Raw genomic sequence first — 25,039 nt, 5'->3', positions numbered from 1 at the left:
GAAGACACCATTGATGAGCGTTTAATGTCCAGTGGCAATTATTACATGATTATTATTTACCTTAACATTTAAACTAACAACCACACATACTTGATTTGAGCATCCTACCACAAGACCACCAAGGTGGCTTTGACCAAATAAAAAACAAGAAATCAATAGGATTTGTGCATGATTGATTAACTTTTTATTGATCTTTCCTATATTTAGATGTTCTATATTTACCTTTATGGTTCATCTCGAAAGCTTAAATTGCCATGAATTTAATGTAACATTTGTAAATTACAAGAGCTAAGCAAAAATTATGAAAAAAAGCACTAATAGGATTTGTATGTTCAATTAGGTAATTGATCAGTGTGAAAATTCCTAACATAGAATGTCATATTTCATATCTGTAACTTTTAGTTTATATATATTCAATGGACAAGTATCACTTGTTTAAACTGTTCTGAAAATTGCTATAAATAATCAATATCTATATCTATTTCTGCACTATGAAATCAATTCAATTCATAAAAGCATACTTACAGATGTCCAGGAATAAAATATTTTATCTCATATGATTTTAAGACTTCTTCCATCCAGCAGAAAGATCTTCTGAAAGGGGCATTCTTGTTAAGTGGATGTTAAACAAGCTATGTGAGACGAGATTGCCACACTTGCATTTATTTTATAAAAAAAACCTTGTTAAAACTTTACTCATTTTGAGAACCATCAGTAATTATGTAATATATATGAATGAAAACAAAAATTTAAGTGAGCCTCCTGACAAATGTATCATCTTCATTGACAAATTCTGGTTTCAGCAATGTTATGTGGAATCAACATGAGTTGTTGCACAAATGTTAGTATTAATCCTGACAAATGCATAGGTTTCAATGTCAGTTTCTATTTCAGCAATGGCATGCCCTTCAAACATGAGATACAGTACTGGTGTGAGTGGCTGTCCTGCCACCTGCCTAGATCCAAATCCTGATCCTGCCAAGTGCCTATTTCCACCTACAGAAGGATGTCAGTGTTTACCTGACTTTGTCAGCAGTGGTGATAACTGTGTACCAGTTGATGATTGTGGCTGTGAATCAAAGATGGGTTATATACCAGTAAGTTATAGTATCCATATTTTACAGATTTTTTTCAAATAGCACTGTTATAAAATAAAACTTCCTTCATAATCATATAAATGAAGAAATTTTCTGTAATATTGTTTCCTCTAGAACAAATACTACATGACTTATTTCTCATGTATTAAAGAGTATAGAATATTGTTCTAAACAGGAACAAATATCATGGTATTGTTTACAAGAAAGTTTCTAGGGAACTTCTGTTAGTCAGAACAAATATACTTTGACAAATTTCATATGTATGTTACGCTTTGTATACATAAGAGATGTGCTTCTCATCTCAAAATTTTGAAAAATGATTACTGAGGATTCATTATTATTCGTTGGATACCAATTTTCACGGATTTCGCGGGTGACCCACGAAATTAAATGTTCAACCAATGAAGAATTTTCTATAGGTTTGTATACAGACTTCAGCAAAACCACGAAATTAAATATCCATGACTATGCAAGTTTTCCTTAATCCACGAAAATTGGTACTCGCCAAAATAAATGAATCCACAGTATCCATAAGAAGGTAAACCATCATCCTTGATAGCATTATGACAAGAAATTATTAGTACCCCACAAAATATAATGAATCCACAGTATCATAAATAAATATTTATTCACAGGTTGGAGAGTCTATGATGACATTGGATTGTTCTAGCCTGTTAATTTGTAACTATAACAATGGGACAGGGTCATTGATAACAACACCAATTAACTTACATTGTCATCAGTATGCATCATGTGGCCTGAAAGGAGGGAAACCTAGTTGTGCCTGTAAACAGGGATATTTTGGTGATGGGGTTAACAGTTGCTACCGTAAGTGTCAATATTTGTTGAATGTATGATTTGCATTGGAAAGGACTTAATTGTAACTGATCAATTGTAACATTTATAATACAGGTCAATGGTCATTATAGCTTTCTAAATTTTTAAAAATATATTTTAATAAATACTTTTTTATTAATTAAAAGTTTTGTACTATTTCACATATTAAATGGCAGTTTAAAGTACAGCACAATTTTACTGACCAATTAAATATATTGTGACCTATTGAATTTAGTCGTAGTATTTGACTTAACTTTATAAAAGAAGAAATGGTATGATTGCCAATGAGACAACTCTCCACCAGAGACCAAATGACACAGAAATTCTGCTTATCTTGATTTTATGAATTTTTGTCACATTAAATATTATTTATTACAAAGTTTTTTTTAAGCTAAAATACTTTAAGCACATTTTTGGGCTTTGTCCTAGATTTTGTGAATTATATTGAAAAATTTATTGTATCTTTTCTGTCACAGCTCTTTGTAATGGTAAAAAATGTTCAGACTTTGCTCACTGTGAAGACAATCGCTGTGTGTGTGATCATGGTTACCATGGAAATGCTTATATTGAATGTGAAGGTAAGTCTATTATTATATTCCACTTCAGAAGGACAGACACTTTTAGTTAAGATCAAGTTTTCAACCATGCAGTTGATGTTGTTAGTGGTTACTACACAGTTTTAGTGTATTTGATGTCAGAATGTAAGATGCTTTATTGTAATCTATTATTTACAAGTTACAAATTTTCATAGCTTTTTAAATATTTTTCCTTATGTTAAACATATGCATTATACAACCAGGTATATTCTGAATTGTACATGTATCATCTTTATATATGCCAATCTTCAGGCAATGTTTAAAGTGAAACTCTACCTTTCTGAAGTCAAGTGCTACTAAAAATAACCCTGATTTTCTGGAAATCTAAAATTTAGTATACTAAGGAAAGCATTACCCCTAATTTTTAATGCAAAATCATGTTCAAGTAAATTTTTACTTAAATGGCCTATATATGTTTATCTTTCACCGAAAGTTTCATTTCTGGAAATTTGTGTTTTGTGATTAGGTAAAGAAAGAACTATTTTTTTGTCACGGAAAGGCTACTTTTACATATGTTTCTAATTGTAGTGGGCGAATAGGTGGTCCAAATCTGTAAGGAGGTAATTGTTGGGTTTTCCATGATGAAATACACTATCACCAAAAATGAAAACTTTTAAGCTGTTGTTGAAAGAAGAGAGGGAAAATCTGTAAAATACTACATCTGAATGTAACTTTTAACTTTTTTACAGTTGCTGGAATATGTTATGGAAAGAAATGCCATCGTAATGCTGTGTGTGTCAATTATAACTGTGTTTGTAAACCTGGATTCATTGGTGATGGATATCATAGTTGTCAGAGTAAGGCATCATGGGTAATAAGCTTGGACAAGAAGCGGGGGTATTTTATGTTCCATGTTGTCTGTTATATATACAGTCAAACCTGATTAAACCGGACCCTGAATAAACCGGTTTCCTGTCTATTCCGGCCAAAAATTAAAGTCCGTTATTTTCCCTTCAAAGTCTTTGTTAAAATACCCTTTGTAAACCGGACCCTGTGTATTTCGAATTCTGGTCTTATGATGCAGTCCCAAAACTTTTAATTACATCAATTATTACCTGTCAAAACTGCTTTGTCAAATTAATTTTAAATGATGGATATGCAATCAAAACATAGTTGTTTATACAATATATGTCTTTGCAGGATAATCAATCAGCCAGGTAAGACGCGCCAAATATACAGTACAGGTAGGGACTTATTTTTATGGATGCCTTAATCCGTCTAGATGTCAGACTGGTCGGACAGTTGTCCCAGTGTAATAAACACCTGCTGTGGAATATCCAAGTGGAAGGTCGTAAATCAATCTGTACCAACTTGATTAGAATTAAATTTTACCTGTACAGATATATTAGTATTTATGGAGGATAGATAAATGTAAAATATTGTTTTGTATTCAAAGAGAAAGAATTAAAATTAAAATTAAATATATTAAAGAAATAAAATTAAAATTAAATATAAGAATAAAAATTAAAATTATTTTTATAATTTGAAAATGAAATAAAGACGATTTTTAACAATATATTGTGTTGCCAATTATTTCAATAGTTTTGTGCCAATAAACTATTTTGTATTTGTATTTGTAAACCGTAAATATTTCATCTAATTGAAAATAATAAGCCTAATAACAACCAAGACTGTTTTCAATAGAAGTTAAATCAAATTGTTGAGACTTCAATCCCGTAAATTATACGAGTTTTCGTTGATGGTTATATTATTTCCCGCTTTTAACGTCCTGTTCCTTTATATGTTATTATAAGAAACTCAATTTTAAGTATAAGGCCAACATATCGTATTTATGAAATATATATAGGCATTGTGAATTAAGTTATTTTCCTTTTGATACAACTTTCCCCGTCGGAGCCTCTACATCTATTCACACCTGTCAATCATTTCTCGCAAGTGAAACATTTTGGTCAGACAGATCACTCGTGCTTTCTATTTTGACATATTTCCCGTTAATCTCTTTGAAAGTCAAACAATTGGTTTCCTTTAATACAATATTTATAACGCCGAGATCATATTTCGATTCCTATTTTTTTATTTTATTTAAAATTGTTGACACTCGAGATAATATGCCTTTCTATTTTCATGTCTAAAATATTTTATGAAAATCGCCGGTGTTATAAATATATTTTACAAATTGTATCAAATCGATACACGAAAATCAAAGTTTAACCTTTTATAGTTTATTGACTAAATGCACATTTATACCCCAATGGGGTTGAAGGCTAGTCGTACTAGTCATGATCAGCTGTCTTTACTTTTTCGTCGTACTTCTAGTCATTCTAAAGCTCGCGCAGTCAGTTTGATTTTTTAAATCGATGTTGTATTATTTCCGAAGTTTAAAGGAGGTCTCCAAATAGATTATTTAAATGGGAATCCGGGAAATGACTGATAAAAATAAAACAAAAAATAGTTAAAGAAGACTAAATCGTGTTTTTATTATACATGTATGTAAATCGATTAAATTTCTATTCTGGTAAATCGATCAAGAGCCTCAAAACTAAAACACAATACTATCAATCATTCCACATCAAATTTAATCATGAATGAATTTTCCCACGGTCGGTCAGTAAGGTCACCTGTGTTTACTGTTACGACATTTCCCGCCATATAAAAATCTCGTGCAGTGGACAAAATCGATCTTTAATATCTTTTATTAGCATTCAATATTATTGTGAGTGGAGTCAAGTTAAAGTTCAACCACGTGCACACGCTGTTGATCACTGATATGTGTATCATGGAATTGTCTTTTCACGGCAATTTTTTCTTTTAGATTGCTATAAAAAATATAACATACAAGTTTCCTTTGTTACATGGATTGTGCGTAAATTAATATTATGCAAATAAGTTCGGGATTTCGGGATTAACCCTTTCGGGATCTGGGAATTCTTTTTTCGCGATGTCGGGATTTAAATTTATTTAAATTCGGGACCTTGTGACTTCGTGTTTTTAAGCCCGGGATTTCGAGATCCGGACCCCTTTTACCCCCTACCCCCAAATGCAGATCAAGTATATTAATTTAGCATAATGAACAAACACGGAAATCTTAAAATAAACTTATGCCCAGGAAGAATCAATATTTTCTTCTAGTGTTATTATTTGCGTTCTATTTTAGTCATACATCTCCAACTTTCGGACAATATTTGTTTACAGTAAAAAGTAAAAACTACAAAGAATCATCAAGCTACTAATAATATACAAGTGTTGCTCACTGTAATTATTTTTATCTCGGAACTGACACAACAGACAGAATATTAAATACAAATTTTAGAAATATTTTGCATGTGACCGCGTCAAACTAAAATGTATGCAGCAGCACTTGAGATAGCATTCTGCTAATCAATGGATTTACGTGGAAAATAAATCAGTAAAATAAAAATAAGCGTAAGCTTCAAGAAATAGAATACATGTAAAAATATATATGTTTAAACAATTTATGCAAACAAATAACAAAAAGATACAAAAAATAAAAACAAACGAAAAGGAACATAAAATAAAAATAATTTTTAGGAACAAAGAAAATAAATATTAACAGTTGAAATATCAAAACCATAATTAACAAAAATAGGCTATTTTTATTAAACAATGTTTTCTCCAGTACTTCACCTGTAAAAACATTTTATGTCAAATACGATGTAGAACTAATATAATCAATAAAGTGACTGAGAGGTTAAAATTACAGGTAATCTGATTCTGAAATCAGTGAACCGTAATTTTAGCAACACGGATTAAGATGAAAGGACCATTCACACCTGGATCTGTTGTTTAATGAACATACTACCTACCATAAAAATGTCCGATTATTCATATCCGACTAGACGGATTAAGACATCCATAAAAATAAGTCCCTACCCGTACTGTATATCAGAGTAAACTTACATTGTAACTTGAATTTTTTTTTCAAATCGCAGAGTAAGAATTTACCTCGTGTTTTCAAAATTCAGGGTTCCCTGTTATAAACCTCTATTTAAACAAATGACCCTGATAATGAAGAACACCTGGATGACAACAATCAATGTGCAGTGTACACTGACAGACAAAGTTTCGATTGTGATGAAATTTCAATTGATATTATTCTGACTTTCACACCAACGTTGATAATTAATGATCATGGGAGTACAACGAAACTCTTGTGTTACAATCCAAAGCGGGTATTGTGGTGCAAATGAAAAACCAAGTGAAAGTGAAATTGACAAGTTGGAGACTAGTGCTATCGAGGTCTATTTGATATACAATGATATGAAAAACACTGTTAAGATATTATTTTATTTTAAATTCTAGGAAACAACCAGTTTCTTAAATTTTTACAGCTAATGAATATTGAAGACTCAAAACAACAATCATACGAAGTTATAACATTATTGCGTTTTGCATTTTAATTTATCAGTCTATTCATTTTTTTTTGGAATTTACAATCTGACAGAAGTTATTTACTTCCGGTTAAAACGGGAACCTGAATAAACCAGCTCACTGTCCAAACCAGCCGGTTTATAAGGTTTTACTGTACTTTACTTTTTCCAGTATTGTCTTTAGAAATATATACAGACAAAGTTGCAAAGCTTTAGCAACTATAAGGTTATTCTAAAATGTTTGTTAAATTTAAAATGAATTTACATTTCTCAGACTCACTAAAAATTGCAGTTGAATTAAAACATTGACGAAGAAGTTGTGTACTGAGTAACTCAGCCAAGTTTTACTCAAGCAGAATTTCATCCTATGGGTCATTAAGTATGATAATGTTAACAGATTAACTGAATGAAGTTTTCAAGTGCAGTATTAAGACTAAACAGAATGACTAAATATGATGTAAATACAGTGTAGTATAATAAACCATATTTTTTTAATGAAGCTTCATATGAAATTGATAATAGATTTCCTGCTCAAGCCTTTGTTTGCTCGTCTCTTCAATACTCTCATCATTTCACTTCTGATGTTGGATGGAACTTTCTTGTCCTTTATAAACAAGAAAGAACTTTGTTAAACTTTGCACTTAAGGTGGTACCTAACACTACAGGGAGATAACTCTGTAAAATCATCTTAACGTTTTAATTACGTTGTGTTGTTAAGGGAATATTAAGCTTTTCAATGATCAAAATAAGTGTTTGTCAAACTGCTATATAACCAGTGTAATTTTTCTGATAAAACGGTTGGTTCAAATTTTTGAAATTTTTATATATTTGTAAAAGGGTCAAAGTAAATACTTTGTCAAAATTTTAAGAAAATTAATAGAGCCAAATTAATTTTAGTTGGATACCACCTTAATGTATATCTTTGGTGGTCCTGACCAAAAATTAGACTTCCATTGTTATGCTAATGTAAAGCCTGCAAAGCCAATAATAGATTCTGGTTTGCTGAACTTCATATATCTGTAAAGAAATACTATGGAGTGGGCAGTGAAATTTATTTGTATTCAAACTAAAAGACGGTTCAAAATATCCTTGTGCTGTCCTCAACCAAATTTATGATTTAAAATCTGTATCTCAAGATAGTTGCCAAAATTTTACTTTGTTTGAAACAGCAACTTTAAGGAAACATTTCAATTGTCTGTGAGAAATCATCAGTAGCTGAAATAAATTACTTCAAACAAACCTTTAAAATTGTAATCAATTAAATGTCAGGCTTTATGTAAGGCAATATTGATCTAGATATGAAATGTTGTGTTACATATAAATCAGATATCAGTCCACTCTATGCAGTAACCTTGAAAATAAATTGACCTTGAATATATCCATGTAATGAATTATAAGTTAGGACAGACTCTAACACATTTTAAAAGTAGTAATACACAGCTGTAGGTAGAAAGCATGAAACCAATATATCACTTTTGAATAGGTAATTGGAATGTGTAAAAGATTAATTTTGATTTTTTTATAATTTCAGAATTATGTAATGGACATAGCTGTGTTAAGTATGCCTTCTGTGATGGACATAATGAATGTAAATGTAGAAATGGTTTCCATGGTGATGGATATTCAAAATGTGACAGTAAGCATATATAAGTTATTGATAGATATCTGGTAAATTTTTGTCACAAATTACCATGAATTTAAAAATCCAACTAAATATATTTGTTTAAATTTAGAAAAATTCATATTGAATGTGAATTAATCGATTAAGACTGCATATATGAATGTATTGATTTTGTATTTGTACTGAATTCAGGCTAAGCATCAAACTATGGCCGATATCTTTTTGCGCCAAAAAGTAACTCATTTGCGCCACAACTTAATTGCGCCAATACTTCTTTTGCACCACCTAATTTTCAAAACTATGGGCGATCAGACTCTATTTTCTTGAATTGTTTATCGACATCTTGACTAGTGAAAAAATATTCTATTACTAACCGATTTTTTTTTTGGTGAGTTTTCTTCTTAGATTTGATGAGTGTTTAGTTAGATCTTAAGTGGAAAGGTTAATTATTGTACACGTATGATTATAGGTAAAAAATATTTACAGGTAAATGTGGCGCAATTTCATTTCATTTATTGGCGCAATTAGTAACCATCAAAATAAAATAGAGTGGCGCAATTAATACCTTTTCAAAACTGCTATTGGCGCAATTTGATTCTGCCCCAAATTATAGTCAAAATTTTGGATTTTTGTGTTTTCAATTTGCAATCCAATATATTCAAACAGTAGATATAAGGGTTTTATTATATAATATATTTTGAAATGTCTATTTGAGTGTATACCAATGATATATAGATCAATTGTAAAAATTATTTTAAACCCTTGTTTGATTTTTTTTATTGTAGGACATCTTTAAATAAATCCTATTTTTATATCTACCATTTAATCTATGGTTAATTTGTTTTATTTCAGAGATACAGACCTGTGGTGGAAGACTTTGTGCTAAGCAGGCCCATTGTATAAATGATCAGTGTATGTGTAAATCTGGTTACTATGGACAGGGGGCAACAGAATGTACAGGTATGTGTTAACCTGGCTAAAGTGGATAAAGCTCTAACCCTTTTCTCCATGGAATTTATTTTTTACATACCTGATTTGCATAGAATTTTTTCAATAAAAAAAAGGTGTAAGGTAATATTGCATTGCAAAAAATGGATATTTCATCAATGAATTTCCAGTCAGATATTCTCATGAATATCCTTTTTATAAAAGATACAATTTTTATGAAGTCAGAAAAAGTTTTTTCTTAGCCAGACATTTCATCTGAGGCACGGCACAGGCATCAAAAGGCGTCATTATGGAGGTAAAATATGGGGTCACCATTGAGAACAATGGTGTAATACCAGGAGAATTATTACCTTTATCAATTAATGTATTAAGCTTAATAGAAAGATGATAAGCACAATTGTTGCATTTGTGTGATTTATGCATAACATTGCCATACAAAACTATGTGTAAAATATTCTGAAAAATCTTTAGTGGACAATTACCTCCTTTTCTTTGAAGTTAATTAAAATGCTTCTAATTATTTTAGAATTATGTGGTGGAAAAAGATGTGTTGGTAATGCTATTTGTATCCATGGCAGCTGTTTATGCAAAGAAGGTTACCATGGAAATGGTTATTTTAATTGTGAAAGTAAGTTTTAATTCAATGCATTTTATCAAAATAATGAAAACTCCTACATGGCTATATATTTTAGAACAAATTTTTGTTATATTTTTATGCCCCATTTATTATGCCCCATTTATGGGCATTATGTTTTCTGGTCTGTGCATCCCTTCATCCATCAGTTCGTTCGTTCATCCTTCCATTCGTCCGTTCGTCTGTCTCCCTTCACAGGTTAAAGTTTTTGATCGAGGTAGTTTTTAATGAAGTTGAAGTCCAATCTACTTGAAACTTAGGAAACATATTCCCTATGATATGATCTTTCTAATTTTAATGTCATATTTGAGATTTTATCCCATTTTCATGGCCCATTGAACATAAAAAATGATAGTGCGGATGGGCATCCATGTACTTGGGACACATTCTTGTTTCCTATAATTCCTTTAATACAGGCATAAAGAACTTATAAAATATTTTTTTTTATACCAAAAGACTTTTTAATGGCTGTTGAAGCTATGCTGGTAAAAGAATGATGGTGTAGCTAATTGCTAAGAAATATCTTGTATCACAAGGTATTTTAACTTGGTAAAAAAAGATATGTCATTGACATTTGGTACAGCATGTCAATCATAATTGAGCAATTCATGTTTAAAATCTTATTGGAATTATGTGAAATAAAATATTGTAAACACTGACTTTGTTTACAGTTAATGGGCAGTGTAATGGACACAGCTGTGCAGCTAATGCATATTGTCAAAATGGAAAATGTCAGTGTAGACCTGGTTACTATGGAGATCCATACATTGTGTGTAGACGTAAGTTTGAAAAAGTTTTATCTAAGACTTCTCTGTATGGAATCGAAATAAAAGTACCGTAAACCAACAATTTTTTGCTGGCAGTTTATGTTCTTGATTTTTCAGAGAAGATAGATAATGTGAATATAAATTGTTTCGAATAAGTAAAACTTGGATCTCTCCTTTTTCAACTAAATTTAATAAATTTGGAAATCACAAAATGGGCTTGAAAGGACAAAAATTAAAATAAAGGAGATATGATAAATGTTCAGTGTAATATGCGAAAATATGATGACTTTTCTTAAATATTACACTCAGTTGTATTATTTGACCTTGATACTATAATTATAAAGCATGACATTCAAAAGTTTTAAGAAAGTTTTATTATTTGATATATTTTGCTTTGTTGTAATAATTTCATGTAAGAATGACAAGTTAACTATCAATTTTATTTTCCCCTTAGCTCTGTGTAATGGAAAGAAATGTACAAAGAATGCTATCTGTGACCAAGGAAAGTGTACATGTAAATATGGTTACCATGGCAACCCATTAGTTAAATGTGAAAGTAAGTATAACAATTAATGGCCATCGTGCAACCCAATAGCAATGAAAAAAAATTGAAATGGTTTTAAATTAAATCAGCTTAGATGCATTTGTCCTTCATGCACTTCTTCATGTATGTTTTGTATTAAAACAATATTTTGTTTTGTTTAGATGTCATTCAGTATATTTTGACAATCTCTAATTCAGATTCCAACATATCATGTGTGCATTTACCCAACAATAAAAAATACAGTAATCAGATGTCCTGCATATTTGGTGAATATTTCACTTTTATTGAACCATTTAATATTATTTATACTGGCGGATTCAGAAATGAGTTAATATGTTTTTAAATTGAAAAATTATTTTTGATATTATTTGAGAGGGGAGATAACTTTACTTAGAGTGGGGTGCTCATTTTCGCCACATCTTTCCATGTTTTCTACAGTTTATGTTCAGGTCTAAATGTTTTTGAAGTATACTGATATTTCTATATGAAGATAACTTCAAATGCAAAATATACTTAAGCTTGAAAACCGGTTTGTTTTAAGAAAATCATCTGAAAAGTTAGATTAAAGGGTGTTTGAAATTTCCAGATGATTTGTCAATGGGGGACACATATTCGCCGTTTTTACACATCTATTTAAAACCAAATAACTGCAGCTTTTAACAATTTTTATCAAATCAATTGCATTATAGATGAATAGCAGACATTTCAAAGGTATAAAGAATTCAAAATTAGGGCATTCAGTCAAATATTTACTTAGAAATACTTCTTTGAAATCGTGTTTTTTTTTCAAGAAATTGTCCGAAAATCGTTGTCCGTTTTTCGGTCATTTTCGGTAGGAGCCGCAATTTTGTCTCAGTTTAAAAAAATATTATATTTGTTATAAAAATATAATTTACGGGTACATTTCTTCCATTTCAGCCATCCTTTGAAGTTTTTACACCTCAAAATCCTTAAACGGCGAAATTGTGTCCCCGGCGAAAATGAGCACCCCACTCTATCTTTTAATTAAATTAGGAGTTTTAGGTATGTTCACTTTAACATCAAAGTTATTTTTTTTATTTGTAGCTGTGGATGTATGTAATGGTAAACACTGTGCACCTAAAGCCATCTGTATGAACTACCAATGTACATGTAAACCTGGTTACTTTGGAGATGGATATGTCAAATGTGATTGTAAGTTTTGGCTACTTAACCATTGTTCTTGTTGGCCTTGGTTCTGAGGAGTAGCTTAAGTTATATGGGAACATAATTAAATTTTGTTCAGTTGATTATTTGCTTATTATGTGTATATAAACATTGTTTGTTGTTATTTTTCCATACACTTTTTAATAAACAACTATAGCTTTTAAATCTGTATTTACTTATATATGTATATATCAATTTTATATCAAATGGAATGGACAATTGCTCATGCTTAGAAAAACCTGTCCAAAAGTTTTAAACAGTAAAAACAACAAAAACGTGGATAAATTTATCACTGAATGTAATATTTCAAATGACCCAACATTAATACCTTACTTTTTTTTTAAATTGTTTCAATAGTAATGATGGTAGTTTAAGATCTAGAATGAATTATTTCTCTTCTCTTTTCAGCTCTATGTAATGGTAGAAAGTGTGAAGAGAATGCTTACTGCTATAAAGACACATGCCAGTGTAATGATGGATTCCATGGGAATGGGTACATAAAATGTGAAAGTAAGCTTTATCATCTCTCTTTTTGAATATTGTTTTACAAACAAAATAACCTAAAATAATTTACATGAACAAATGCCAAAATTGAATACCATCTGTCAACTGTTATATATAGTAGCAAACTGTAGAATGGAATATAGTTTACCATGAGGATACACATCAAACCAATTATATCTAGGGATGGACTTTATACCTTTATACTGACTTATTTCACAGAAAATAATATATTATCTAATAATAATTTAATTTTGGATGTAACGCTTCTTCTGATTGGCTGGCGTTATTTTGTTATCAGCCCATAGACATAATTTAGTCATGTGACCGTGATGTCATCAATGTTTTTTCATGGTTTTCTGTGGTTTTAAATGGAATTTAGAATTAAATTATAAGAAATGACTGTAATATTTTTTCTGTCTATTCGAAATAACATAAAAAATGTGGTGCACACTGTCAAATAACCCGCTACGCGCGTTACTCAGTGTGCACCAAATTTTTTATGTTATTTCTTCATAACAGAAAAAATATTACAGTCATTCCTTAAATAATGGTAAGATTACCTCAGACCTGAAGTTAGAGGTCATTTCAGTGATCAGAATGTCAAAAACAACAACAAACTCACAACTGAACTGGGATATAGGAAATAAAAGTGTTTACAACCAAACCTTAAACATGTAATTTATTTGTGTTATTTAAGTTCATATCAAATTAAACTTTTTTCTTTTGATGTCTTGTTGGATTTTAGGTTGGCTGTCCACTGAAAACTATTAGAATCACATTAATTAACATAGTAAATATGTAACATCATGCATAGGATCAAATTTGTTTTTAATATGTTCTTCTTTCCACTATGTTTGTTTCGACTGTGGTAGTATTACATCTTTCAAAGTCTATCTGAATCATTTTGCAAAGAATTCCCCTTAAACTTGCAGTGAGGTGAGATTAAATGTGTTAATTTACTTTTTTCCCCATCTTATTTTACTTTTGAAATAATATTAGTGGAAGATGAATGTCTATATAAAACTGCTATTATAATTTTTCAGCTAAAGATTTATGTGGAGGAAAACAGTGTGCACCTAACGCCAAGTGTATTAATTACCACTGTGTATGTAAAGATGGCTATGTAGGAAATGGTTACATAGAATGTGAAGGTTTGTATGCTGTCTTATTTCACCTACACAAATTAGAAATGTTGATAAACGAAAAATGATTTCTATATGACTTACTGTAATTTGGAAACCTATGGTAATTTTGGTGTTGTTTTAATTTCATCATAGTGACATAGGAGGTACTGTTTTATTTGGCTGATCTCATGTTCATCCATTTCGTCAACAACCATTGAATCTATTTATCTGTAAGTGACAAACATGATTGCAGTTACACTATTTTAAAAGACCATTATATCAGAAAGGTAGCAATATTTCTTTTTTGCATTGATTTTGTAAGTTGCCATGTCTTAGACAACTTTGTGAATTGTACAGTGTAACTTGCCTAATCCCACACACTTGGGGACAAGAAAAAAATGTCGGATTAAGCAGGGTGTTGGAATACTCAGGTTTTTTCCGCAAGGATAGGCATATTTTGGAACCATGCAAATGTGTCTGTTAAAGCAGGATGTTGGAATACCCAGGTATCAGATTAGGCAGGTTACACTGTAATGTGCACAAGCAGGGATTGCTTTTTCAATGTGTAGTCTGAAAGCTAATTGCAAGGTTCTGTCGTAAAATACTATATTATATATACAAAGATATAAGAAAATGTGGTACGAGTGCCCATGAGACAACTCTCTCTAACCAAGTCACAATTTGTAAAAGTAAACCATTATAAAACCACGGTCGTGCGGTCTTCAACACAGACGCATGCAGGTGCATATTCAGACAGGGGGCACACCAAACGTTATTTCTGGGTAAAAGACTAGTTTTATAAGGTGAATATCCTGAAGGGGACATTAATACAATAGTTAATTTTCTCACATTTTCTTTTGGTCTTCTAGAACTCTGTAACAACAGAAAATGTGCTAAGTATGCTGTGTGTGTACATGGGCAATGTCAGTGCAGAGATGGTTTCCATGGTAACCCATTGACAAGGTGTACACGTAAGTATAGTCTGCAAATTTCAATTTGTCATCAAGGATTAAAAAAAGGAGCTCACACAGCCCTCCATAATTTCATTAAAAATTTTATTTTCTCAAAACAAAATAGACATATTTAAATTATGCATGCATCCTGTTTCCCATGGACAAACATAAAGAAATTAAGCACAGAAGTAAAAGCTTGGTTCATTAAATATAACATCACATTATATATTGCTCTGTGTGAGAGAAATGAATTAATCTAAAGAACATCTCTTTGAATTTTTTGTTTTATTAATGGTTTTCTCATTGACGTAAAACTCTTGCTTACTAAGTTTGAGATCATTCGTGAGTTCAAAGTTGATGAATTTCTGCTTAATTGGATCCCTCCCTTTTTGTGAATAAACTATTGTCATTAACAGTAGGAGATCTAAATATGACCAAACCTTATTCATTTAATATAACAAAGACAAGCCTTTTAGATGCCTTTAAATTGTGAGAAAATTGCCATGTTCATCTGCAAATGGAAATTATGGATAAAAGTTATAATTTCCCTAAACAGATCCTTTGAAATACAATACAATCTTGCACAAATCTTGTTGAAATCACAATTCCATGCACTGGTATATATTTTTTATTCTTTTTTATACATTTATATTAAATAAACATACAGATACTTGAAAATTTTTCCATGATAAATGTATTTTTTTATTTTCCATTTAATTTAATCATATAATTAAACCTGTTGGTTCAGATAAGTTAAATTTTAAATCATTAAAGTCGTTTGGTTTGAACTTTTCAATGGCTGATTGTGAAGTACTATTAAGAATGTAATCATTTTGGACATAGTGCCACTGATACATGTAGTTTCATTATTGTTGTATAAAAGATTTTTTATGTAATCAAAAGTTGATAAGAATATTATACAGATAAGCAGATTATTGGTAAAGTATTAGTAACATATTTTAAAATTCCTAGAAGTATATTTTTCAACGTAAACACTATCTTTGTATATTGAAGCTAATATCATCTTTAATAATACATGTAGCTAAATTTTTTTGTCTCTTGAATTTTATTTTTCTCAAGAAAGTATAATAAAAAAAAGCAATGTTGCTAAAGTGCTACATATTCTAATTGTATATTAATTGAAAAATTACTCCTTTTTCTCTATAAAAGAATTTGGATTTTTGAGAAAGGAACAAATAATCAAAATATAAAAGTTGAAAGTGTTCATGGTTGACTGAACAATTGAAAAATGGTGCATATCAAAACAGCATGAACATTTTTTCTAATATTTTGAAATCATTTGTCTTATTGTACATGTTGTACCCTTTTTCTAAGGAGCTAAATATAACTTCTTAAAAATAAATCTTATATATATACTGTCTTATAATCTAGAATGTATAACAAAAGTTTTTTTACAATAAGTTGAAGAATACAAAGCAAAAAGAAAGTTATCACAACAAAAATAAAGGAACAAAGAATTTACATCTGGTTGAAAATGTGCACAAATCCAGTAGGTTCATTAAAGGTGATAAGTTTCTTTTGTTTTTGATTGTATCTGGGATCGTTTAGACCTTTCAATGATGTCAGTTCCTCTGTGGTAACAGTCGTATACCACTCTCCATCAGATGACACATGTTGTATTGTTCCATCACGACAGGATACATACAGACTACCATCTTGTAGTGTAAATACACTTGTAGCAGACGATTGTAACGAAGTGGTGAAAATTTCATGACCTGCTGTTGTGTAACAGTTCAGAATATTTTCGTTTGTAAGTTCATTGTAGAATATTCTGTCACCACAAGCATGTACCGTTAGCGGTTGACATTCTATTGGAAGTTTCTGCGGAGTTTTCCCCGTGTCCGGATCGGTAGTCCATAGTCCTTGATCTCCTCCAATCAGAAGCTTGTTCTCTATTGTCGTAACGGAACTCATATGATGCATGTCAGGTATTGTTATCGTTCTCAACAATTGCCTTGCATTTATATCATAAGTATAAACTACGAGTGGCATTTCCATGAATATTACTGCCACTGTTGAGTCATTGACGGCTGTTATTTTCACGGGTTGTCCCAAGCATTGTATTATCTCTGGGTATGATCCATCTGCATTACAAATCAGTAGTTTCTTAGTATTCCACAAGCAGATGACAAGTTTTCCATCATCCATGATCACAGCATCAGATATATCGTCTGTTAGTTCATCAATGAGTATTTTTGTCAGGTCAAGTTCACTATGTGCACAGAATATATCTTGTCCTAGTTGATACTGTTTTCCTATTTAAAATAAAGAATTGCAGTGTAATTAAGATCCCTTAAATTAGTGTACTATCAATCATTTTAGCAGATCTGAAGTAAACAATTAAGAACAATTTTTATGACATGCATTCAAAAGTAGGAGGCTTTTTGTTTTCTGGTCTGTGTGTTTAACCTGTACACTAATGTTTTTTGGTGAATGAAGTTGTCACTAAGAAAACTTTTTTATGAGGATGTGAATTTTTTTTAACTATGTATCCAATTAAAACAATTTTCCTCAAGTTTCAAGCTTCACTGAACATGGAAATATGACCACGAAAGTGTGGACATGTTGTCATATGAAAACATATTCTTGTTTGGGGTTGATCTTAGTTGCTTCAATTTTCAATTGCACTCAGAATTGTTATAAGTCTCCATTTGAAGGAATCGAAAGAAGGAAAACTAATTTACCCAGAAAATCACCATACAATCATATGTCTTGTGTCGTCAAGACCGTCATATCAGAACTTGGCATATATTCCCATCTAATCATACTTACTTAAAGAACTATCTGTGTGAGACTGACATCTAACACCTCCAAGTGCCTGAAATTATCATAAAATATTTAAAGCTAAAAGCGTCAGTTTGAAAATAAGACATATATTGGTAGCAAAACTAAAACAAGAATATACACATATATGTTACTGCTTAAAAGTGCTCAAAGGAGACAAAGGAGTTGCCCTCTTTTTATCTCTTCCCAAGGGAAGATTTTTTCTAGTTAACATTTTCATGTATTGTTTATTATTTTAGAATCTGACATAAGAAAATCATCAACTGATCTTTGAGGAATATTGAGTTGAAACATTCCAGTTAGTTGATTCTCTTTAACTGACGATGCCTATTACTTTATGTAGCAATACAATTTTTTTTGTTATTCCTGTATTGACATATCTTGATGGTTAAAGAACATGAAGAATAACAGAATTTGCTACATTTTTTTTGGCCTTTGTACATGTTGTAGTGGTTAATATTTAAATTGATATAGTCTAAAGCCCTTTGTCTTTATGCATACATTTTGTTTTTTCAAGGTCTTGCAAAAAATCCACTTATTAATAAATTGGTCTTAGAGCTAAAAGTTGAACTTGGAGTGAATTGTGAACTTTGTTCTGTGTTTTTAAAGCCTCATGTCATGCACCTTTAGATGAAGACAACAATAGAATTATTATAGAAGCTCTTGTCTTAGTCAATTTGAGAATAAATTTTATATTTTTGGAAAAATTTAAAAGAACTAAAATAATTTAGTACCTTATTTGGCTCATTTGTAGCAGATGTAGTAGATCTCAATCTTGTATCCATTGAGACTATCAGATTTCTTAATTCAAGCAATGTTGAACACAAATCATGAATAGGACATCTCTCTGGTTCTCTGTTGTCAACCTAATAAAATACCAAGTCAAATGATTTGAATGTGCATGAGGTACAATGTTTTAACTTTTTATTCATCTAGTTAATTAGTGCTGTCAAAATATTAGAGTAAGATAACAGACTATAAAGAATCAACTAAAAACATACTTAGTTTTCTCGTTTGAACTGTTTTACATTGTCTTATCGGGGGCCTTTTATAGCTCACTATGCGGTATGGGCTTTGCTCATTGTTGAAGGCTGTACAGTGACCTACAGTTGTTAATGTCTGTGTCATTTTGGTCTTTTGTGGATAGTTGTCTCATTGGCAATCATACCACATCTTCTTTTTTATACTTGTTGCATTGTTTGTTACAGCTATTCTCTTTAGAGCCTTTATGGTCATAAATTGATAATCTTCAACATAAACCTGTCAAATTTGCTTGTGTGTGACCAGAGGCAATTTTTAAATGTGACCAATAGGAGAAGGTACCCTGTTGGTGCCCCTCACTCATTGATCAGGACCATGTATTTTGTGTGTCTTAATTTTTATTGTAGGTTAGTATGGTCTGTATTGCTGTCAAATACTAACCTCATTAGGTTTGATAATACCCAGTAAAATCTTGCAGTATCTCACTCTAAGACGGTCATCCAGGGGTCGATCCTCTATCTGAATCAGTTCATCTTGTTTACTGGGGTCAAGTTGTAGAACATCATCCTGTAAATCATCCCACAAAGTATCAAACTCTTCCTTATCCATGGAGCCACATGTATTATGACATAAATAATCACTTTTAAATTGTCTGAGCGAACTGATGGCATTCTCATCCTTTCCGAGAGCAAAACAGTTCAACAAGATTAGGCCAGCCAATGAATAGTCTAGTTCTTCTAGTTCGACAGAATTAGCCGTGTATTGACAATGACAGCTGTGATTACTACCTATGTCTTTTTTTGGCGTGTAAAGAAGGTCCCACTCGTCATAGACCAGAGGAAGTTCATCGTGGTTTGAACAGCTTTTTTTGTCGACACAGCACCATACATTTCTATGTCGTAGATGGAATAAGATGTGTATTACTGAGTCACTGTTGAGGAAAGCCTGGAACGTAGGAAAGCCTCGTTTTTTGTACTCTTTCTCCAGTCGCTGTTGGAACATAGGTGTGACTATCTCTAATATTACTGATCCAACAATAAAGTAGCGTCGTTTATCTTCTCGATCCATTTTGTATATATAAATAATTCTGAAATACATGAATAGTAAATATAAGCCTTATTAATATATGTCCATTCTGAAGACTTGCTTATGGAGACTTACTGTTTATGAGCTGATTTTAAAGTTCAGAGAGAATAAAATCTCTGTTACAATTTTGGAGAGCTTACAATTTAACTTCTTCTTTCTCCTAAATATTGACTTGGAATATACCATCTTTGTGTTCCAAAATCAAAAGTGTATCAACATGAAAGGAGTAAATTTTTAGGGTATAATGAAAATGATGAAGATACATGTAGAGTAAATGATAGTACAAAGTTATCAGTGCAGCCAACTGTAATAATTTAGTCAGAAAAACCATTAATTTGAAAATGATTTTGTATATATCATTGGTATTTGACAGGAATAATTACAAATAATAATATTACATTTATATGTTAGTAGAATTATTCTAAGTTCCCATTTCAAGTTGTATTGCTATTCAAAGCTTTTTTGTCCACAATAATTTGGATCAGCCTTTGTACATTTCTTCCCAAATTAGTTTTTAACTTAGAAAAAAAACAGGGTACAATAAGACAAAACAGAGATTCAAAGTTTTAATGGATACAACAATTTATTTGATTTAAGATTAAAGTGAAAGTAAAAAAATGGTGGCCAGCTTCCACCTATTTAATAATTGATGGAAACATTGTTTTCAAGCCTTGTTTACAAATGGATACAGGACAAAAAATGTCTATTATTGTTTGAATTGCAACTTCATGTTCTGACTTTTGAAATGAAAAATGAAAGTAGTAAAATTCTTACATTGAAATTTTGAAAATGAAAGTTAATTTGAAATTTTGCCTGGAATAGTTAAATAAGGAAGACAAACTACTGATTCTTACAAGAAATGATATTAAGTTATGAATTTTTCAGATGTTCTTCTTACCTACTGTAATTATGCTAGTATGAACAAATTTCGACTTTTCCAGATAAAATTGATGACTAAGTATTTGGGAGTTCCCTACAAAACTGGGAAGTTTTTGTTCTATTTAAAGAAAGTCACATGATTATCTGGAAATTGATAAAATAAGGAAGATATATTACTAGGCACAATGTTACATGACATTATCAAATATAATAAAATTATAAAACTAAAATGATATGAATATGTACAAACCTTTTGTAAATAAAACAGAATAGAAGTTAAAATTAAAACAATTCACTATAATATCCCAGATTATACTATTATCAAATTCAAATATTTTATTGGACAAAGCACATATGATATTATCTGTTACAACTTTAAATTAAACAACATTCCAAGTTATAAGACTTTTTAAGAGCTGTCACATATAAATGAACAGTTTAGTATAAGCAAATGCAATTTATTCCACTTACTTGTTGGTTTGCATATAATATTTTAAATTAGATAAGATATGTTCAGATTTCTAAGGGGAATAACATTGACTATTTATGAACAGTAAAATTGGAAATTACCTATGCTATTTTTAGTAACAAAAATGTTATGTGTTCAATTACCCCATGTGAACATATGAACTCATTTGAATAGGATTTCTGCACATACTATACATTAGAATGATTAGATATACATTAATAAAAAAAATATGCATGTGAGTTATTGTGTTCATAAAAAATATTTTTAATGACAACACTTTTAATTAGATGAAAATGTATTTTTATCTCCCAAAACATGCAAAATCAAAAGTAGCATGAGGAATATATAAGTTAACGTATACCTCCTTAAATGTGTATTTTTTATGAGCACATTTCAGGTACAACAAAAGACTGACAAAAAATGTCCATGTCACAAGATAATCTATATAGGAAAGTTTTAATTTATAATGATCCACCCATCCAATTTTCCTATGACTCTCATATAAAGAATTGAGTTTGATATTCATTGATTATTTGTAGTATTATTTCCATATATTTTGGTGAGAGGTTGTTGGACCATTGCTTTTGAAAAGAGTTTTTATCAACCAGAAAACTTACTGTTTCACCAAATTTAATGAAATAACAACAACAAAAAATCATATTTGATCTCAAATTTTTTATAATGATATTTTCCCAAGACCAATTCACAATTAGTATTTTGACAAATTCATACTAATTTTCTTTTAAAATTCAGATAAAGATTTAAACAAGTATTGATTTGTGCCATACAGTTTTGTGAAAACTGACATTTGTAGCAATTTTTGTTTGGCCTCGATGAAGTATCATAAGTGAGACTTTCAGTGGGGCATTGCCATCTATGTATTAGATTGTGATTAGGTAGGTAAATTTTGGTATTCAGATGTATTAGCATTGGCAAAACTTATATTTATTGAGATCTCTCCCCCTTCCTACTTCAGTTATTCATCAGCGGAGAGATGTCAAATATTTGTATAAGCTTATTAACAAAGGATCTGTTTATTTGAATCAGATTACTTATTCCTCTGATAGTAATTTAAAAAAAGTTATATTTTCATTGGATATAATGTGTATTTAAACACTTTACATTTTAGCTATTGAATATTGTGATGGTAGACAGTGTGCATTAAACGCAAAGTGTAATAACTTCCAGTGTGTATGTGATTATGGTTACTATGGAAATGGATATTATGTGTGTACACGTAAGTATTCTCTTTAGCCAGGATTTTTTGATTTGTTGGTTTACAGATCCACCGATTTTGCTGATTTGCAGAATAAAAATAAAATTGACTTTTCATGCGTTTTTATTCACGCTGACCCCCAAAAATAACGTTATCTCTAAAAAATAAATAAAATAACCTTTTTTATGAAATGAAATGCATTAAACACTAATGGAATTGATAACACTTTTTGTTGTGTAAACTGAAACTTTCAATTTACGTATCTATAAATAGACAAATCAATAATAACTGACCTTGAAATGTTGTTTACGCAAAATATTTTGCGGAACGAAATACCTGGGTTTAAAACCCATTACACATTAAATTCGTTTCCTGTATTTGTCATCATTCCGTAAGATATAGAAAATGGAAAATGAACTTGTCCAACCCTGGAAGACGTGAAGTTGAAGAACTTAATTAAAACAAATCGGTTGGAATTTCCTTCAGAATTGTGTCATTGATAATTAAAAAAAAATCATCCATTTAGATAAGAAACGTGAATGCATGACAACTGATGAACCCAATATCTTCGTTTTTTCCAGTATTACGTTTTTGTGTACCATGTCGTGTGTTGAAACTTATTTTCGTACAAAGTTTTTCATTTTTTTCTTTACCAGTTTTCCTTTTTTGAAGATCATTAATCACCAAGTTTTCTGAAATTTTTGTAAGGCTACGTTTGTGAAATGATGATTTAATTCGTCTTTGTCCATGGACACAACCCCCCCTTTTTTTCAAAGAAAATTATTAGATGATGGCATGCGATGGCACCTGACCAATAATATTTCATCGAACTAGTATATAAGAAAGGATGATAAAAATAGCAAACCAAACATATTGTTAGAAAGTTAAAAAGAATTTTTTGCATATTTTCCTGTCTTGAAAGATATTTTTTTTCTTTTGTTTCCCGACCGACCGACCAGACTTTTTCATGGGGAAAATTCGTAAACCATCAAATTAAAAACTCTGGCCTAAGCATTTTCCTTGCAAATATTTGTGAAAAATTTCAAATTAAAAAAAAATGTGATATGATTGCCAATGAGACAACTCTTCACAAGAGACCAAATGACATAGAAATTAACATCTAACAGGCTATTATTTGAACTTGGAATTATTTTTAATTATGGAATTTGCATAATTTCTTGTGTTTAAAATTTTTAATAAATTCCATGTTAATGTGGTATTAAAATCTTTTGAGCGGTTAATAAAACTTTCCATACAATGTATTTTGGTTAGATAGTGTTGTGTGCGGCACAGTACATTCTATTGAAAATATAGTATTTTCTTTGTAATAGAAAGTGTTGTGCGCAGCACAGAGCATTTCAGTACAGAATAAACATGGAATTTATAAAAAAAATTCAATAACAAGATATCAAGCATATTCCATAATTAAAAATAATTCCAAGTTCAAATAATAGCCTGTTATCTATAGATCACTGTATGGCATTCAACAATGAGCAAAGACCAAACTACATAGTCAGCTATAAAAGGCCTCAAAATCACAAATGTTAAACAATTCAAACAAGAAAGCCAAAGGCCTAATCAATGTGCAAAAAAATGAACGAAAAACAAAAATTTAAAACAGCAACAAACGACAACCACTGAATTACGATCTCGAGGCTCCTGATGCTACAAGATTATGTATTTAGTTAGTTAGGAAAGTAAGAAGTTATAGTTTTAGATTTTTGAGGCTTAAAGGTTCCAATTATTGAAATATTTTGTGCCAATTCTATCATCTACTCCATTTGCGATACATAGTTTTCCATTAATACAGTTTGAACAAAAGTTACCTCCCTTTTGTTGCTGTGTAAGAGGTCTAAGTGCACACATTCCTTCATCGACTTCTGGACTTCATTATATTTAGCCTTGCTTGAATTATCACTACAGTTTAATGAGGATCTTTTATCAATCTTGTTTCAAATTAAATTTATATTAGTAAAATAGGAAAATCAACCTTTCCCTCTTCATATGGTGGCCAAGGGAAATAACTCACTCAAGTTGTGTCATATTAAACATGTTAAAACCTATCTTTACTGATGACATCAAAAGCAAATATAGAAAAACAAGAATGTGTCCTCAGTACACGAATGCCCCACTCGCACTATCATTTTCCATGTTCAGTGGACCATGAAATTTGGGTAAAAACTCTAATTTGGCATTAAAATTAGAAAGATCATATCATAGGGGACATGTGTACTAAGTTTGAAGTCGATTGGACTTAAACTTCATCAAAAACTACCTTGACCAAAAACTTTAACCTGAAGCGGGACAGACGGACGGACGAACGGACGGACGAACGAACGGACAGACGGACGGACGGACGGACGCACAGACCAGAAAACATAATGCCCCTCTACTATCGTAGGTGGGGCATAAAAATATCTTCAAAAAGATACAAACCAAAACTC

The 25,039-nt window shown here is 30.7% G+C and overlaps 2 protein-coding genes across 4 annotated transcripts in view; one reads left to right on the top strand and one right to left on the bottom strand.

The window, feature by feature from the left end:
• Positions 1 to 25,039, top strand: part of LOC143042007 (uncharacterized) — an 81,672-nt gene that overhangs the window by 20,855 nt on the left and 35,778 nt on the right. The window contains exons 7-20 of the mRNA XM_076214211.1: positions 895 to 1,097; positions 1,733 to 1,925; positions 2,411 to 2,512; positions 3,220 to 3,327; positions 8,411 to 8,515; positions 9,353 to 9,460; positions 9,975 to 10,076; positions 10,754 to 10,861; positions 11,304 to 11,405; positions 12,459 to 12,566; positions 12,987 to 13,088; positions 14,126 to 14,233; positions 15,076 to 15,177; positions 22,509 to 22,616. Coding sequence (XP_076070326.1) covers positions 895 to 1,097; positions 1,733 to 1,925; positions 2,411 to 2,512; positions 3,220 to 3,327; positions 8,411 to 8,515; positions 9,353 to 9,460; positions 9,975 to 10,076; positions 10,754 to 10,861; positions 11,304 to 11,405; positions 12,459 to 12,566; positions 12,987 to 13,088; positions 14,126 to 14,233; positions 15,076 to 15,177; positions 22,509 to 22,616 — 1,659 coding nt within the window. The remainder of the gene's footprint in view (positions 1 to 894; positions 1,098 to 1,732; positions 1,926 to 2,410; positions 2,513 to 3,219; positions 3,328 to 8,410; positions 8,516 to 9,352; positions 9,461 to 9,974; positions 10,077 to 10,753; positions 10,862 to 11,303; positions 11,406 to 12,458; positions 12,567 to 12,986; positions 13,089 to 14,125; positions 14,234 to 15,075; positions 15,178 to 22,508; positions 22,617 to 25,039) is intronic.
• On the bottom strand, positions 15,241 to 21,383 carry LOC143042008 (uncharacterized). Of its 3 annotated transcripts, none has more exons than XM_076214214.1 (5): positions 21,161 to 21,383; positions 19,387 to 20,032; positions 18,699 to 18,830; positions 17,953 to 17,998; positions 15,241 to 17,435 (listed from the first exon to the last, which is right to left on the bottom strand). In XM_076214214.1, the coding sequence occupies exons 2-5, from the start codon at positions 20,011 to 20,013 to the stop codon at positions 16,639 to 16,641; spliced, it is 1,602 nt and encodes a 533-aa protein (XP_076070329.1). In that variant the 5' UTR covers positions 20,014 to 20,032; positions 21,161 to 21,383; the 3' UTR covers positions 15,241 to 16,638. The 3 variants fall into 3 exon arrangements, with proteins under 3 accessions (XP_076070329.1, XP_076070327.1, XP_076070328.1); XM_076214212.1 differs by lacking the exon at positions 21,161 to 21,383 and adding an exon at positions 20,930 to 21,042; XM_076214213.1 differs by lacking the exon at positions 21,161 to 21,383 and adding an exon at positions 20,934 to 21,008.

This window comes from Mytilus galloprovincialis, chromosome 8 (assembly GCF_965363235.1).
Source record: "Mytilus galloprovincialis chromosome 8, xbMytGall1.hap1.1, whole genome shotgun sequence".
Lineage (NCBI taxonomy): Eukaryota > Metazoa > Mollusca > Bivalvia > Mytilida > Mytilidae > Mytilus > Mytilus galloprovincialis.
Note: the sequence above shows the minus strand (reverse complement) of the source record. Positions and strands in the feature narration are given on the sequence as shown.